At 41.1% G+C, this 19,233-nt stretch overlaps 1 protein-coding gene across 3 annotated transcripts in view; it reads left to right on the forward strand.

The window, feature by feature from the left end:
- Positions 1-19,233, forward strand: part of MAP3K5 (mitogen-activated protein kinase kinase kinase 5) — a 259,401-nt gene that overhangs the window by 155,334 nt on the left and 84,834 nt on the right. For all 3 annotated transcript variants that reach the window (XM_070073521.1, XM_051854304.2, XM_070073520.1), the window contains exons 12-14: positions 9,833-9,882; positions 12,632-12,727; positions 15,704-15,785. In XM_070073521.1, the coding sequence (XP_069929622.1) occupies positions 9,833-9,882; positions 12,632-12,727; positions 15,704-15,785 (228 nt within the window). The remainder of the gene's footprint in view (positions 1-9,832; positions 9,883-12,631; positions 12,728-15,703; positions 15,786-19,233) is intronic.

The following is a 19,233-nucleotide window of genomic DNA, read 5'->3' on the forward strand; positions in this document are numbered from 1 at the left end:
AAAAGGACAGATAGGCTACAGACAGAGAGACAGTGAGAAGAAGAGTGAGCGAGCAAGAGATTCACTACCCAAATGCACACAATGGCCAGGACTGAGCAGTGGCTGAAGCTGGGAGACTCAATCCAGATCTCCAGTGCAGGTGGCAGGAACCCAACCAATTGAGCCATGACTAGGGAATCAGGAGCTGGAACCAAGTATCAAACCCAGGTATTCCAGTGCAAGCTGTGGGAATCTTACTTAACCTGTGTCTTAACTATTAGGCTAAATGGCCCCCAGAAGGATCTTAAACACTCACTTCTGCTTAGACAAGTCATGTGGATAAACCTTTCCACTTGTATATTTCATAAGTTTTAATGCCTATGCAAATAATCTTACCATTTTTAAATAATAAAAACTTTTCAAGCCTGACCAATCCACAGAATAGACAACAGAAATTAGAGAAGTCTTGTGAAAAAGTAGTTCATTTTTTTTGGTAATTGTTTTCCAAAATGCCTGTATAATTTTCCTTAAACATCATTCACTCTCCATTCCCTGAACAAAATACATTGAGTACTTAATCTGTGTTAGACATGACCAGGTGTTATGTTAGACAGCAGGAAAAGAGTTGTATGTGAAATAAGCAAAATTCCTGTCCCTCTTGATGCTTACCTTGTGCTGAGAGGGGCAGTACGTCGGCAAGCAAAACATGCAGTTAGATTCAGTAGTGATAAGGGGAAAATAAAACCAGAGATGGAATCAGCAACTTTGGGGTTGCAGTTTTTAAAAATGTGAACTTTGAGTAGTTCAGATCCTGTTGCTATCCTTGGGCAACTTGACGTTTCCAAGCTGTGGTGTCTTCATCTGTAAAATGGAATCATAATAATAATGCCCACCCCAAAGCTTGTGAAAATATTTTACAGACTTACCATTAGCAGCATTAAAGAGATTCAACAGAAAGAAAAAATGAAAAAGGAAAGCTTGTGAAGATGAAATGAAATAATGTAGGTAAATATTTCACAGAGCCTGGCTTATAATAAATGTTCAATGTATTATATATATTATGACACCAGTAGCAGTAACAGTAATACAGGCCTATATCACAAAGTTCATGCAAAAGTTCAGTTAAAAGATAAGTTTATTTTGCTGCAAAAATTTTGAAATCCTTACATATGCAGGGTCTTCAAAAAGTTCGTGAAGATGCCTATTATGAAAAAACTTTCAAGATTTTTAGCAACAAAGTAAACCTATGTTTGAATTCCATTTTCCCACGAACAATTAAGTGACTTGTAAAAATCACTGCAAAATTCATATTACCTAACCCTAACTCTGAAACTCCAGAATGTAACCTTGCTTCATTGTTTAAATCACGTGAGAGTGATCATTTGAGCATCAGTAGTGTTCTGTTGGGACACATATCGGGCTGTATGTCAGAACCACCTGTGGTACGCTGGGCCCCAACACCCACTGGGTTGGAATCTTAATACTCAGTGATGCTTGGCCATGCCCATCTAAATGAAGATCGCTGTATGATTCTGATGTGTGGCCACAGTTGTTGGGAACAAAATTTATAGGGGATATAGGCATGGTAAATTATTGAATTGTGGTAGCTGAAAATAGAACCACTGTGTCTTTGACATTATGACTAAGTCAGCTCCTAAGAATGATGCTTTTCAAAGTGTTGGTTCCAGCAACACCAGCAGTAGAGTCAGTCAGGGAGCGAAAAGAGTCTCATCTATGGTTTGAGAAAGATTTGGCTCCTGAGCTCATGCCTGTATTTAGACCCCAAAGGCGTAATAGTACTGAGGAGGTGGAAACTTAATCCACTTATGGTGTTTAGGAGGTGGGCCTTGTGAGGGCTCCTTAGGGCATTACAGGGGTGCCTTTGGAAGGTAGTTCCCACAAGAGGGTTGGTTCTAAAAGCCAAGTTGGTTCCAACTGTTCTCTCAGCCTCCTGGCATGCCATGCCATCCCTTCTGTATGTTCTACCACTGTCAGCCTCTTCAGAAGCCAAAATAACTTAGGTGCTTGATGTGGGTCTGTGAAGTCACAGTAGTACCGTGAGCCAAAATCAGCTTCTTTGCTTCCTAAGAGGTTTGTGTCAGGCATTTTGTTACAGTAATGAAAAGCAGACCGATCCACCACGGTAGAAAGTCCAGCAGGAAAATAAGCACATTTTGTGTATAATCTAGCAACAGGAATGTCCTGAGCTTTGATGGGGCTGAGTCAGCTGGAGCAGACCCCAGACCTTTATCAGAGTGGCAGGAAGTCATCTGTCCCATTGCCATCACTTCTAGAAAGGCAGTGTCTTAGGCTGGAATGAAAAGATGGATGCTGAGCAGCACGCTGAATGCATTTTTATTTATAAGTTGTTATATGTTAGGATAAAGTTGCTCATATTATTTACTAACAATGTTTAAAGAGGCATGCTAAATTTGGTAACATTAAACTGCAGATAATCATGGAGAAACAATCCATTCTCAATTGCAAATCTGCGTAGTAGCATTGAGGAATATTTGGTAGCATATTTCCTAAGTGTGATCTTTTTGAGATCCCAGTTTGTTTCTGTTTTTAAGATTTATTTATTTATTTATTTGAAAGGGAGAATTAGAAGGAGGGAGAGTTAGAGAGAGAGAGAGAGAGAGAGAGATCTTCCATCGCTGGTTCACTCCCCAAATGGCTGCAATGACTGGAGCTGGGTCAGTCCAAAGCCAGGAACCAGGAGCTTCTTTCAGGTCTCCCTCATGAGTACAGGGGCCCAAATACTTGGGCCATCTTCCACTGCTTTTCCAGGCACATTAGTGAGGACCTGGATCAGAAGTGGACCAGCCAGGACTAACTAGCACCCATGTGGAATGCCACAGCACTAGCCCTAGAGCTCAACTTCTAGAACACGGTCCTTGCCAATGCTTTCACAGGACAGTTGTGCACTAAGTGCATCAGAATCTTAGAGACCCTACTGAAAATAAGTTGTGGAAACTAAGGATCTGTAACCAGCAAGCCCCCAACTACACATGCAAATTGTTGGCTACTATGAACAGTCAGAAATTTGATTCTTTTTCATTATTAGTAGTATGAATTATATGTATAAATACTTGGAAAAATCACTTATAGTACTGATTTGTTCATAACAAAGTTTCCGTGATAATGGCCTTTTATGACAGACTTTCAGCCAAGACAACTTTCCCTCTTACTCACTGTCATGGTGATGGGACAGAGGAAAGGCTGAATGAAAGAAGTCATCTACCCAGCCACATTTCTAATATGTAAGTTAGAGACCTCTCCCAGAGCATCATGCTACACCTGATGAAAGCATAGTGGAGATAATATAGAGCAAACTGTGAGTTCTGGGGACCTTGAGACTCTGCTGGTTTGTGGCAAGGACTGTGTGGGATGTTGGCCAGTGCAGTTGAGCAAGGAGGAAGAGCAGCAAGACATCAAATCCATAGAGAAGGCTTCAGAAGGAAAGTGGAAGCTCAGCTTTAACTCTGGGTAGGACTCCAAGAGATAACGGGACAAAGCAGATAACCGAAGGCGGGACTCTAACAAACACACCAAAGTAGAAGTTAGTGAGGGATGTTCAGACGCCATGAGGTGCCTGACTTGATTCACAAGGAGGTGCTGTAGAACTGTAGAGCCCTATGTGAGGTAGGAAGCAGAAATTAGACATGTGTTGGTAGGAAATAGGGCATCCCTAAAGCTTCTTCCTGTACTCTGAGAGCCAGCATGAAGGCAGAACGAGGTAGGAGTTAAGAACACGGGCTCTGTGTCAAACTGCACATGTGTGAAGGCTGGTGTTGTCTTGCCTCCCTTGTGACCTGGGCAGTCCACTTCAACCCCTCATGCTTTAGTCTCCGTACATGTAAAGTAAGAATAATGGCACCTCATAGGGTTGTTGTGAATAGTAAGTGAGACAATCAATGCAAAGCATTTAGCATAGTGCTAAATGGCATGGAACAAGTGCTTAGTGATGGTGGTTGTTATAAGATTTATCTGGCCCTGGCATCAGAGTTCAGAAGTCCTGAACTCTGAAGGGCCATAGGAGAACTGAGGAGACCTCACACTGGGGGTAATGTGATTGTGACCACAAGAGATCATTTGGAAAGAAAAATGAATGACCTATTCCCTAAGTAAGAATAGGAAACAAAAGGGAAGAATATGCATAAGGTGGCTAAAACTTTTTAAAGATTTAATTCTTTATTTGAAAAGGCAAAGTGAGAGAGTGAGCAATCTCCTTCCTCTGGGTCACTCCCAAAGTGGTCCCAACAGCCAGAAGGTGACTCAGGGTAACACTGGAAGGGCAGTTGGAAGGAAAACTGAAGTTGTAGAGAGATCATAAATTTTGCTAAGGGCTTGATTAGTTGGAACTGATGGCATGACTTTAATTGAAATTGTCCTGTGACAAATTTGAGAATAACTAATGTTACTACTTTATGCTATTAATGCTGCTTGAAAGTGCAGCACTTATTTTCATTGTTCTCAAGCACATGCACACACACACACTTTCTCACAAGTAATCATGCAACTAAAACTACAGAAACTAAGAGAAGTTAGGAGACACGAACATGAAGGAGAGCGCAAGATTGGGAGAGGAGATTTTCAGAGCCTTGATTGGAAAGAACAAGGTTATCCAAGGACACTTGGAAACCAAATGGGGCTGAAGGAATTAGCGATTAGCAAGGCCCCGAGATTGAGCTGAGAGCCAGGAGAACTTGGAAGACAGAACAGAAAGCAAGCCAGAGACATTTGGAAAATGAGTACTATTTCCAAGTAGTTGTTATTGACTTCTCCTTCCTGGAGGTTCTTCATTTAATAAAGTGAGCCTTGTATTAATTCTCTTATGTTTTGAGACAATTATGGAGCAAGTTTTTTATTAGGCTAAAAAAATACATGTATTAGGATATAAATGAGTGCATTCCGAAGGCTTGAATTGTCAGGTTTCCACTTTGACCCTGAGAGTCACATTTGCATTGTCCCTGTCTATAACCTCTAATGATAAAAATTCTCCTTGCTCAAACATTTAAGCTTGCTAAACAACCTTTTCCATATGGAATTTATGTTACTTTTTCAGCAAACACTCCTCCTATCCATAGTGTATTCATCACCACTGCCATTTTCTCTGTGTTTAAAATAAAAGTGATAAAATTTGGAAGGATGGCAATAAACATAAGAAAACTTTATTATTGCCATGTTAATTTAAAATGACTATAAGACTATAATTAGGTAACAGATAACAATCAGTTAAACAAGTTTTCTGTTAAACAGCAAATGAGTTGTATTTGTAATAGAATGTTTCAAATTTTTTTAAAAATTTTTATTTGAAAGTCAAAAATACACACACACACACACAGAGAGAGAGAGAGAGAGAGAAATCTATCAATTTTCCATCCACTAGTTCACTCCCCAAATGGTTGCCGTGGCAAGGGCTGGGCCAGGCCAAAGCCAAGAACCTGGAGCTGCTTCCAAATTTCCCATGTGGGTGCAGGGACCTAAGCACTTGGGCCATCTTCTAATGCTTTCCCAGGTGCATTAGCAGGGAGCTGGATCAGAAGTGGAACAGCCAGTACTTCAACCAGTGCCTGTATAGGATGCTTGCACTATAGGTGGGGGCTTGGCATTCTATGCCACAGCACCCGCCCCAGATTTTTTCTTCTAAACGTAGAACATAGAATATTGCTTTTCATCGATCATAGTTATCTCTTTCCTCACTCCCTCTCTCAGTATTTTCACCCAGATGTGTGGAATAAACAATTCTGTGAAAGAGAAAATATACTGCAATTTTCAAAACTTTACTCACATTTTGTGTCAGTACCCATTTCCCCAGGACTCCTGGGGAGCTACTTTACATTCAGGGGCAGAATTAATTGAAATCCCAGGGGCCGACTCTGTGGTATAGCAGGTAAAGCTGCTGCCTGAAGTGCTGGCATCCCATATGGGCGCTGGTTCGAGTTCCGGCTGCTCCACTTCTGATCCAGCTCTCTGCTATGGCCTGGGAGAGCAGTGGAAGATGGCTCAAGTCCTTGGGCCCCTGCACCCACGTGGGAGACCTGGAAGAAGCTCCTGGCTCCTGGCTTTGGGTTGGCACAGCTCCAGCCGTTGCAGTCATCTGGGGAGTGAACCAGTGGATAGAAGACCTCCCCTCCCCACCCTACCCCTGTCTCTTCTTGTCTCTCTGTGTAACACTGACTTTCAAGTAAATAAATACATCTTTTAAAAAAACCCCAGTCTCATCTTAATAATTTCTGCCTTTGTTACATGGATGGTTCCTGTTTAAGGTAAGTTTGAGCCTGGAGAAAGTCTGCTTGTTGTGCAGTGAATGAAAGAACTAGACATTGAGGAAGAGAGAAGCTAGAAGGTTTCATGGAGGTTATTTAGACTTCCCCTGTCTTACAGTGCTGTGGCTTAGCTCTGGCTCCTGCAGGCAAGGCAGCTGGTGGCGTTGGCCCAGGGGATACTAGGCTGGCTCCCCTCCCTCACTCCGGCTGCAGCCAGTGGCCACTCACAGAAAGCCTGGGATGTGTATGAGAAGTCTGGATTAGGATGGTTTGATGCTCTCCACTGAGGATGCTTTCAGCATAAAGCTCCCAACTGAAAGCAGCTTAAATCATGGGAATTGCAAGTTCGTAGTTCAAGAAAATTCAAGGTAGGGACATCCTGAGGGTGACTTCAGCATTACAGTTCTGAGTTGGCTAGTTTTGGATTTCCTCTCGTGGTCTTAAATGGCTGTTCCAAGCATCATCTCAGTACCCCAGGGAGAGGGTCAGGCACCTTCTGTTGTACTAGTTTGTCATGTGACCATGTCTAAACAAATCACCAGCCAGGGAAGTGACCTCACCATGGCCAGGTTAGACTAATCAGTTTCACATCTTTACATTGCCACATGAATCTGAACAAAATTCATTTTCTGGTTTGCAAAGGAAAAGGAAGGAGTGGCTGTCGCCGAGGGAACCAGAGGTGCATGCTGCAGTGTGATTCCTACCACCTTACTCAGTACTAAGTCCCATATCCCATTCTGGCCCTAATGGGAGCATCCGATCTGCAGCACTCGGTTCCTAGAAATGCTGTTTGTGCTAGTAAAAGTAGGTTGAGCCTTGATGTGAGGCCTGCTGGGTGAACTTCCATTCCAGCCCTTCCTCTAAACTGGCCTTTTTCCCTGATTCCCAGACAGGTCCCTGGAGCCTTGCAACTTACCTTGGTTTTGTAATTCACCAGCGCCTCTGTGTGGTGAACCCCACTAGCAAGGCAGGTAGGCCCGAGGCCTTCCCATTTCAATCCCTCCATCTCAAGTAAACAGAACAGACCCCGGCAGCACTGGCAAGCTTTCAGGGATCTAGCCTTCTGGAAGTACTCTCCTTCTTCCCTACAAAGGAGCCCCATCAGTCTGAGCAGTCTCCCCTCAGCTGTGCCCAGGAGGGAGAAAGACTGATAAGCTGGTTTTGCACCTTGCTCTGCCTGCTCTGCATTCAGCCCCTCTCTGCTGACCCTGGGCATGGCCTTGACAAGCAGCTCACTGTATGCAAGTAGTGGACAGGTTAAAGCAGCAGTTCTTGGTCACATCTGTATTTAGAAGTTCACTTGAAGCCCACTGAATTTAAAAGCAACTTTGCAGATTACCAGCTGAGGCTTCTGGCTGCTATTTCTTTTTTTTAACTTCTATTTAATGAATATAAATTTCCAAAGTACAGCTTGTGGATTACAGTGGCTTCCCCCCCCATACCTTCCCTCCCACCCGCAACCCTCCCCTTTCCCACTCCCTCTCCCCTTCCATTCACATCAAGATTCATTTTCATTTCTCTTATATACAGAAGATCAGTTTAGTATATATTAAGTAAAGATTTCAACAGTTTGCACCCGCATAGAAACACAAAGTGAAAAATACTGTTTCAGTACTAGTTATAGCATTAAATCACAATGTACAGCACATTAAGGACAGAGATCCTACATGAGGAGTAAGTGCACAGTGACTCCTGTTGTTGACTTAACAATTTGACATTCTTGTTTATGGCATCAGTAATCTCCCTAGGTTCCAGTCATGAGTGGCCAAGGCTATGGAAGCCTTTTGAGTTCACCGACTCTGATCATATTTAGACAAGGTCGTAGTCAAAGTGGAAGTTCTCTCCTCCCTTCAGAAAAAGGTACCTCCTTTGATGACCCGTTCTTTCCACTGGGATCTCACTTGCAGAGATCTTTCATTTAGGTCATTTTTTTTTTTTTTTTTGACAGAGTGTCTTAGGGCATTCAGATCCAGCTGGAAAGCCAGCTGCTATTTCAGTCTCCTCTGGGAAGTCGCTTTAGGAGAGCCACCTTCCATGTGTACCTTTCTGTGGTGTTTGCTTGCTTTCACTCCCTGCACTTAATGTGCACCAGAGTTTGCTCTGTATTAAATCACATCCCCATGACCTGGCAGATAGGCGTTGAGACGGTTTTTTGACTATGGTGGGCTTAAGAAGATCCATTTTTATTTTAAGTTTGCAAGGGCTAACAGTGAATGGCTCTGGTAAGAATTGTGGCTTTTTGAATTGCTTTGGCCAAGAAGAGAATTCTAGGGTGCCTTGGAGTCACAAGGTTATGATACCATTTCCCTAGCTGAGCCAAGGCCTCAGCTACTGGCAGCAGCTGGATGGAGCTTGTTTTCCTGGTTGTTTTACAGTTTTAAAATTGAATTTCACTGTGAGTTTGTTTCTGTACAGTACTTGCCAAATTTAGACACATGTAACAATTATTTTAGACACATGTAACAATTATGATCTTTCTGTAAAAATATTTGTGCTATTAATTTTATGGACTTGTCTGACATTTTTATAGGAAATAAGAGCCACCATGTAATTTACCTAATTTAGGAACATGCAAACTTGATAATATTTTTAACTTAGCTTTAGGGATAAACTCAAGAAATGAATTCTGACTTTGTTTTTCATCTTGCCCCTATAAGTCACCCATGTTTATCATATGTAAGCAGATTTTTTGTGTGTAACTTTATTAGCATTATGAATTTTGCATAAATTAAGTAGCAAAGCCTTGTAGCTGTGATGAACACTATACACATGTAAACACATTATATGCATGTGAACACAATACAAATGGGAACATACGATACACATGTGAACACACGTACATACTCTGAATTTCTGAAGTAATATAACCACCAGTTTAACTGGAAAGTTTGCAAAGTGAACCCAGAAATTATTGTCTTTAAACCCATACAAGTTTTATTCAATTTACTAATATTTTGATTTCTCAGACAAGAACTATTGTTCAACTATTATAATTGAGTTACCTTGATCACTGTGTTGTTTATCTTAAAAATCAATGCACAACAATATTGACTAAAAATTTTTAGAATTCAGTGAGATGGAGTGAGTGTTTGGCCTAACAGTTAAGATGCCTGTTAAGGTGCTTGCAACCCATATTGGAGTGCCTGAGTTCAAGTCCCAGCTCCAGTCCTGATCCCGTCTTCCTATTCATGCACACTCTGGGAGGCAGGCATTGATGGCTCAAGTAGCTGGGTCCCTGCCAGTCATGTGGGAGACCTGGACTGAGTTCCTGGTCTCAATTAGAATGGCAGACACTGGGCTGGGACTGAGAGACAGAGCCTCTTAGATAAATAAATTAAAATGGAAGAATTTAATGAGATCTTCACCTAAGCTGTTTTGGAAGCTGTTTTATTGAAGTACAGAAATTATTATGTAAACACCCTTTGACTTCAGAATGAATTGGAGTTTCCATCAGATAATTTGTTCATGAAGAATTATACTGTAGAAAAAAATGACTCTGTAAATTTTTAAGAAGCAATAAAACCAGATTTTATTGTTACGTTATTTTCTTTTGACTGACTCAGTATTCTGTGTTGTTGCAGAAAGGCATTCACGAGTGGAACTTCAGTGCTGCTTCTGTCAGGGGAGTGAGGTACGTCCCTTGTACATTTTGTCTATTTAGAAGACAGTTTTTCTGGTATATGCATGACCTGGATGAGACTTCCAGTTGTGATTTTAAAAGGGAACAGATTTCAAGAATTCTTTCATTGGTGGATATGCCCAGCATTTCTTCAGTCTCAAAACTGACTCGATGGTGAGAAGATTTGCAACAAGTTGTCCACTGTCGGCTGAACTGACTCTATGTAAAATATAGTGAGTAGGAGATGAACATGAACTTCAGACCAGAATCAAGATATAGATAGAAGGGAGCGATGTGGGAGTCCTTTCCAGCTGACTGAGCTGTTGGTCTTTGTTATAGGATGGCTTTCTCTCCTTTTGATACATCGGGAGCTACTCTTTTCCTTGAATAAATATAAGACACACATGTTATCTCCCATATTGTGTCCTATACTAATTCTATGAGATTGTATGGCATCTGTTTTTTAAAATGTTTCCTATGGTCACTGTTGATGGAGTATTCTTGAGGTCACAGTGGCATAATTCAGTTCAATTTAATTTTGATATTGTTTTCTACCAATGGATCAGAAAATATCATTTCTTGGAATGTGAAAATATGATTATTTTTTACAATCAGAAGTCACTGGTTAAGTGTTGAAATATTTGTTCTGTAGAAGCTTGTGCTAAACCAACTCTAAAATTTCAAGACAAATTAATTGTATTTACTAATGTTTGTCCCCACCTAATAGGAGTGAGAAACAGCAGACTTAGGCAAAGCAGTTAGGCAATATCCTATCCCTTCTAGAATAGTAATAGTTAGTTTTGTTAGGGCACAAACTGGTAGAACAGTCTGAGTCACCAGTAATTAAAACTTGCCTAGTAAAAGCAACCTGTTACCTCCTGAATGATTGGAACAGAAACAAGCAAGATTATAGACTGACTCATTTGATATCTTGCCAATCAATACCATCTCAAATAATGCTTTACTCGCTCAATATTTAATTTTTAAAACCAGTCATTAGCAAAAACTCATTATCTATTGCTGCAGTTTTAAGCATTATATTTAGGAAATTACAGCATTGTAAATTTCACTTTATCAGGTCTATTTTCCAATGAACTAATTCTCTTTAAATAGGCATGGTAGCCCTACATGACAGTTACGATCTGTGTGATATTCATGGAATGCCTCCACCTTGCCACTGTGTTTATATGGGGAAACTTGTGCTTTAGTCTGTGGCTTCAAGGAGAGTTAACTTTTCCTGGCTTCCTCCACTGTAAAGAGGAGATGACAGATTAATGGAAGAACATCCAACTGGGTCATCCATTTGTCTTGCATCACTGCAGAATGAGCTCAGCTCAAGTGAATGGGCATTTATTGAGCACTAGCTGTTTGTCAAGTGTTGAGTCCTTTTCTTCTTCAGGCACAAAAAATGACTAAATCATGAACTTCAGTCTTGAAGAACTCACAGTCCAGTAGGGAGGGGATCGGACATTTAACATGGAGTGGCAACTAATGATGATCATCCTGTGAGATGAGATGAACCATGATAAAGTACAGAGCACACAAGTACAAGAGGAAATCACTCTGTTTAGGGCAGAAGTAGAACAGGCAAGGTCTAGGCAGGGCCTTAAAGGATCAGAATTTATTTTAAAAGTAGAAAGTGATGTGCATTTTAAATGGAAGGAACAACTGGTACAAAGGCATAAAATAAGAATTGGCAAACTTTGGACACAGGTCAAATCTGCCCTACTTCCTGTTCTTGTAAAGTTTTTTTAAAAAAGATTTATTTACTTATTTGAAAGGTAGAGTTTTACAGGGAGAGGGAGAGAGATCTTCCATCTACTGGTTCACTCCCCCAAATAACCACAGCAACCAAAGCTAGGCCAATTGGAAGCCAGAAACTTCTTCCAGGTCTTCCATGTGGGTGTAGGGGCCCAAGGACTTGGCCATCTTCCATTACTTTCCAAGGCACATTAGCAGAGAGCTGGGAAGTGTAGCAGCCGGGACCCAAACCAACACCCATATGAGATGCTGGCATTGCAGGCCATGGCTTTGCTTGCCATGCCACAACGCTGGCCCTGTAGGTAAAGTTTCATTGGAATACAGCTTGTTCATATATTTATGCGTTTATCTAAAGCTGCTTTCATGTTCCTCTGGCAGAATTGAGTAGTTGGGCCTGCAAACGAAAACTATTTTAACTGTTTGGCTTGATAAAGAAAATGTTTGCCAACCTCTGGCATAAAAGAACATGGTGGAACTGGTCTACTCAAAATTCTCCCATGTTGCTATAAAGTAAGACATTTGCTAAATCGAAACTAAGTACTCTTCCACATTTGTTCACTTCTCTAAAATCACTTCAGCTAATGAGGTGCTCTTACTGCCTCCACAAATTGCCTTCCTAGCTTCAGGAACACTGCTGTTGTACAGATCCCAGAAGAACAGCCTCACTAAAGGCAGTCAGCCAGTCCGTACTGATGCTTTTCTTGCCATCTTACAGATTAATGCTGCAGTAGGCAACATAGCTCTTCCATGCTCAGTGAAGAGACATGTAGATTACATGTGCTTATGACTTTCCAGGCAGCCCTCCTCTGCAGATAAGAGTAGGAGGACAATTCTCAGAACAGTAAGTAGTTTTAGTATTGTTGTACAGGGAAAGTCACTTATTTATAACTTTTTGTTGTAAACAATATTGACATCATCACTGAGATTTGTTCTAAAGATATTACTGATCCAAGGAAGTATTGCTATTTCCCTAAATAATGCTTTTGTTTGTTTGTTTTAGTATTTCTAAATTTGAAGAACGATGCTGCTTTCTGTATGTGCTTCACAATTCTGATGATTTCCAAATCTATTTCTGTACAGAGCTTCACTGTAAAAAGTACGTATAAGTCATTATGTGTGAAAACACTGTTCTAACTTGACCATTATTTTCAGGGAATGTGTGGACATGTAACTTCTATAAAAATTTATGGCTATGTGATGGTTACACAAATATTTGGGCTAATATAGTTATGTGATATGGTATGAAATCAGAGAATTTTGGGGGGTTCTCTAATAGATCACTTTTTTCTTCATCATAATTTATTTTTAAAACATTGACCAAGACTTACTAGCTAATTAATTATTAAATGTTTAAATATTTAAAGTGCTCACATTAAATGATTATGAAAATATTTTTTCTAGAAGTGTCTTGAATAATTCAAGCGTTGTCTTAGAACAGTGACTCTTACCTCTACCTCATAATTGAATCACCTGGTGAGCTTGAACAGCATACCTGGGCCTCATCCCTCACTAGTAGTATTGGACTTTGATAGGGAATTAAGAGCTAGTGATCTGAGGCACATCAATAAAATAGATAATCCAGAAATGCACGAAGTGCATTGAGTGTTTGTATTAATAACCTCCCTAGGTATGTTTTTCTTGGGCCCATCATTAAATACTTTGGATTCCCTTAGAACTCAGTGATTGGAAGGAGCTGAAGAAGCAAGTAAGAACTTAAAAGCCAAAATGTAGGTAGAACTTCACATTTTGCTGATGCTTGTTCTTACTGAATTTAGTCATTATCTGACTCCAGTATAAATGACTGATAGGCTAGCTACAGGCTGTCATCATTCATTCTTACCATGTTGCCAAAAAATGTGTCTGTTTAATCCCCAAGTCTTGGCTTATCTTGGTTTTATCTTTTAAAAAAAAAATGTGTGGTAGAAATTAAGAATTAACAGCTTCTGGTTGCTCTAATTTTTTACGTAAATTCTCAAGTTTTGTGATTTGTTTCTATAATAATTATAGCTAACATAATATATATGATAATTATAGCTAAGATTTATGGAGTGCTTATTCTAGATCTAACATCTATTTTGTTCTGCAAAGAAACCTTACTGAATAGGTAGGTTTAATATCTTCATTGAGAAGAGTTCAAAAAAAATCTTAAGAGAATTTAGCCTAAAATCATGTGGGTAGTAAGTGCATAAAGTCTGAGATTTCGGTCACACACACATGACTCCAGAATCCAAGGTCCTAGAAATTGCACTGGGCTCCAGTGTTTTCTTCTGCCTGGAGATGTTTCTGTAGACCATTTCTGCATTAGTGGTTGAAGTTAGTCTTCACCCCAGATCTTAGAGCATGTCTTTGAAGCCATTTATTTATATTTTTTACTCATTTCACCTTCCTCTTCCTCTTGATTGGACTTGCTTTTGCCTGTAACACATCATGACATTCAGTCTTCTTCATCAGAGCATCCTGTTTCTCCAGTCAAGCTTAGGAAATAGTTTTTCTTGTCATTGACCTCCAAGAAATATGTAAAGGGAAAAGAAGAATGGGGAAGTAGACCTGATATATAAACCACATACATAGACTCCAGACTCCACTGTCATGTCCCCAGGGACCGTAAGAGTTTCTGAACCTGAAAGACAATGAGTATTTGTTGGATGGATATATGAGTTAGGTACGAAATAGAAAAAACGTTCTGAGTTGTGTGAGATGAACTCCTCTTGTCATACCATGAGCTGCGCTGCACTTGGGATGACACTGCACAATGTGAGATTATCAGCCCTTGTTTGTAGGTTACTTTCTGTCTGCGAACCACCAGCATCCCCGCTGAATTAACTATATACAGGGGCTGGGGGTAAATCTGCTTCTCATTATAATGATTTTGCTTGGCTCTGAAGTGGTCTCCAGAAAAGAAAAAAAAAACTTTCCAAGAAGAGTTCCTGAAGAAAAATGTTTATTTTGTCACCAAAAGAGAGGTAGCTAGCTTTGCCTGGTCATATCAGTATCTTAGAGATTGGGTTATTCATGTGTTTCACAGATATGTATTGTATCATAGGCAGAAGATTTAGGAACTGAGATCAAATCTGACAGTGATCACCGTATCAGATATTCGTAGATATATTATTCCAGAATATAGATGTTTTTGTTATGTGTTTAATAATATTAACAGCACTAAAATAATACTAGGTAATATTTAGTGACTGTACTATACTAATAAGCACATTGTGTTGTTATCTTCACAACAACATATGAGCTAGTTACTTGTATATTCCCTATTTATAATTAAGAGTCAGAATGCTGGAGAGGTTTGCCCAAGATCACATTCTTAACATTTAAGTTACCCTGTCTAGCCTTATTGTTCTATTACATCACTGTTGTTTGAGTAAAGCATTAGATTGGAATTTTCTAGAATATCCTGTGACCTGTGTTTTCTTTCTTGAAAAATGACTTTTTTGCACTGATCCCTGATAGTTTGCTTATTACATTATTTGAGAGACTTTCTCTCAATTTTTGCTCTGCAGTGACCTTGGGGAGTATTTGCTTATACAGATGGTCTGCAACTAGCTGGTTCAACTTAGGATTTTTTGACTTTACAATGGTGCAAAAGTGATACACGGTCAGTGGCAGCCCTGCTTTGAATTTTGAGTCATGGTCTTTTCCTGTGCTGGCAATGTGTGCTGTGACCCTCTCTTGTAATACTGGGCAGTAGCCAAGAGCACAGCTGCCCGTCAGCTACAGTCATGAGCATAAATAACCAGCAGTCTACAGTGTGCTATGTTGCCAGCATTTTTGGGATACAGGGATTCAATAAACTATATGAAATACCCAACACTTTATCACAAATCAGACTTAGTGCTAGATGATTTTGCCCAACAATAGGGTAATGTCAGTATTCTGAGCCCATTCATGATAAGCGAGGCTAAGCCATGGTGTTTGGTTGGGATAGGTGTATTTAATGCATTTTCAGCTTTATGTTTTCAGCTTGAGATGGGTTTTTCTGGACATGACTCCATTGTGAGTCAGGAAGCATGTGTATTTAGTACTTCATGTGTTCTGAATGCCCACCTGCCAACTTTCGTTGTAGGTTTTTTGAAATGGTGAACACCATCACTGAGGAGAAGGGGAGAGGTGCAGAGGAAGGGGACTGTGAAGGTGACTCTCTGGAGGTAATGACTTCTGTTAACACTGTTTCTGTGCAAATGGTTTTGTCATTTACTAGTTAAAGCCTAGCCCAGGGAAGGGGTGGTTGGATTCATAGGGGTGGAGGGCTTAGCCAGAGTCTGTAAGTTTTCCCTTCATGTTTCAAGCAACTTTCTGGAATCCCTTTGGTTACAAAGGGCTAGAAAGGAAACACTGGCAAAATCTTGTTTAAGAGTACTGAGTTTTCACATGTCAGTAGGTAACTGCATTTTATCTGTGAGGGTGTTGCTCCCCCTACCTTCATGGGCCTACATGCCCTTAACACATTTTCTGTTCTCTGTGAGATGTCTGCAGTTCACACACATACACACACGCGCACACACAATTCAGTGAAGACTGTGGATGATAGAACCCTTTGCAGTCCTCACTAATACGCTACACAGAGAACTTGAAACTATGGAAGATTAATAGACCAAAGAGAGCAGGCTCTAACAGTCACCCAAGATGTTGTTCCTCTCTGTTGGAATCCTCTTACTTATGCCTAATGGGCTCAGTGCCCTTAGGGACCTTCTGTTTAGTTTGCACCATTTTCTCTGCTGTGTCTGCTGTGTGAAGAAGAGCCTTCCACTGCTGCAAGAAGCAGTGTGTGTAGAGTGATTTTAGAGGGCTACCTTGTCACCTTGTCACTCTGGTGTTACAGCATTGAAATGATGATACTTATCCAGGTGCCTCAGTAGGCCACTGTTTTTCTTTTTCTCTCTCTCTTTTTTTTTAGATGTATTTATTTGAGAGGTAGAGTTACAGACAGAGCGAGGGAGACAGACAGAAAGGTCTTCTGTCTGCTGGTTCACTCCTCAAATGGCCGCAATGGCTGGAGCATGCCAATCTGAAGCCAGGAGGCAGGAGCATCTTCCAGGTCTCCCATGCAGGTGGAGGGGCCCAAACACTTGGAGCCATCTTCTTTTTTTTTTTTTTTTTTTTTTTTATTTAGTAAATATAAATTTCCAAAGTACAGTTTATGGATTACATTGGCTTCCCCCCCCCCATAATTTCCCTCCCAATCGCACCCCTCCCATCTCCCGCTCCCTCTCCCATTCCATTCACATCAAGATTCATTTTCAATTATCTTTATATACACAAGATCGATTCAGTGTATATATATATATATTTTTTTTTTTTTTGACAGGCAGAGTGGACAGTGAGAGAGAGACGGAGACAGAGAGAAAGGTCTTCCTTTTGCTGTTGGTTCACCCTCCAATGGCCGCCACGGCCGGTGCGCTGCGGCCGGCGCACCGCGCTGATCCGATGGCAAGAGCCAGGTACTTCTCCTGGTCTCCCATGGAACTTGGGCCATCCTCCACTGCACTCCCTGGCCACAGCAGAGAGCTGGCCTGGAAGAGGAGCAACTGGGACAGAATCCGGTGCCCCGACCGGGACTAGAACCCGGTGTGCCAGCACCGCAAGGCGGAGGATTAGCCTAGTGAGCCGCGGCACCGGCCTATATATTTTTTTGTTTTTGACAGGCAGAGTGGACAGTGAGAGAGAGAGACAAAGAGACAGTCTTCCTTTGTCATTGGTTCACCCTCCAATGGCCGCCGTGGCCGGCGCGCTGCGGCCAGCGCACTGCGCTGATCCGATGGCAGGAGCCAGGTACTTATCCTGGTCTTCCATGGGGTGCAGGGCCCAAGCACTTGGGCCATCCTCCACTGCACTCCCTGGCCACAGCAGAGAGCTGGCCTGGAAGAGGGGCAACTGGGACAGAATCCGGCGCCCCAACCGGGACTAGAACCCGGTGTGCCGGCGCTGCAAGGTGGAGGATTAGCCTAGTGAGCCGCGGCGCTGGCCTTCAGTATATATTAAATAAAGATTTCATCAGTTTGCACCCAGACAGAAACACAAAGTGTAAAAATACTGTTTCAATACTAGTTATAGCATTACTTCACATTGGACAACACATTAAGGACAGATCCCACATGAGAAGTAAGTACACAATGACTCCTGTTGTTAACTTAACAATTTGGCACTCTTGTTTATGGTGTCAGTAATCTCCCTAGGCTCTAGTCATGAGTTGCCAAGGCTATGGAAGCCTTTTGGGTTCGCCGACTTCGATCTTATTCCGACAGGGTCATAGTCAAAGTGGAAGTTCTCTCCTCCCTTCAGAGAAAGGTACCTTGGAGCCATCTTCTACTGCTTTCCCAGGCCATAGCAGAGAGCTGGATTGGAAGTGGAATAGCTGAGACTTGAACCAGCACCCATATGGGATGCTGGCACTGCAGACAGAGGCTTAACCCACTACGCCATAGCACTGGCCCCTAGGCCACCATTTTCTCTAAGCCCTCCCAGGACTTGGAACAGAGCTCTAAATCCAAGTGTCTCAGTCTTTTCAGGCTGCTATAACAAAAATACCAACTGTGTGGGTTACAAACAACAGAAGTCCTGTTACTAACAGTCCTAGAGGCTGGGAAGGCCAAGATCAAGGTGTCAGCACTTTCAGAGGGTCTGTTCCTCCTGACACCTTCTTGCTGCATCCTCAACACTGCAGAAGGAATGAGCTGCTTTATCTAGGCCGCTGCTGTCACTCATGAGGGCAGAGCCCTGATCACCTCTCCAAAGGCCGTACCTGGTAACACCATCACCATGGGGGTGGGGAGTACAACATATGAGTGTTGTGAGGACATCGATATTCAGTCTACAGCAGCAAGCAATACTGAAAAGTGTGTGCTTAATGCTAAAGTTAAGGGAAGATACTATAGATCATAAACCTGACTGATATTTATTAGATTACTTCAAGAATGTCATCGCACACACTAAAATTTTTGGAAGTAGATTGAATCAGGAGAAAATTCAACAATAATAACCAGTTGTCAATTCTATCTGGAATTGTCATATAATTATCCAGGAACTGTGTACCTTTGTAATGCTAAAGCTCTTTCATTAAAGTTTGCAAAAAGGATAGACCTGATCTGGAGGAAATTGCATTAGCTTACTGTCCATAGAAGGAAGAGCAAATACTTATTTGTATATGTTTTGTATTTTATAATGTATTTTCTTATTTAAGTGATTGTGTTAGAAACTTGATCTCTTGACTCCCACTTCAATGATCTTCTGACTGTACCTCGGTGTCTGTTTTTATTTCTGTTAAATTTAGTATCACTTGATCCACAGCAGTTTGCAGTGTAAAACTTAAAGGTAGTGAGCATGAAATCGTTCTATCAGTAATATAAAATTATGAAGGAAGAGTTAGATCGGAAAATCCATAAAATCTTGAAATATTGTGAATTGCTGATTTTTTAAACCAGTAATACCTAGCCTTCATTTCATTTCCTTTTTTGAAAACCAAAATGCATTTTGCCAAATATATATATAGCATAGCCTGGCTAAAAATGTTTGTGGAAAGTGAAATTGAGAGGTGTCTATTTTGGTGCAAAAAATGTAAAATTCATCCATAGTTTTTTTCATAATACAAATTTTCCA

Source organism: Oryctolagus cuniculus, chromosome 5, assembly GCF_964237555.1.
Source record: "Oryctolagus cuniculus chromosome 5, mOryCun1.1, whole genome shotgun sequence".
NCBI classification, from domain to species: Eukaryota; Metazoa; Chordata; class Mammalia; order Lagomorpha; family Leporidae; genus Oryctolagus; species Oryctolagus cuniculus.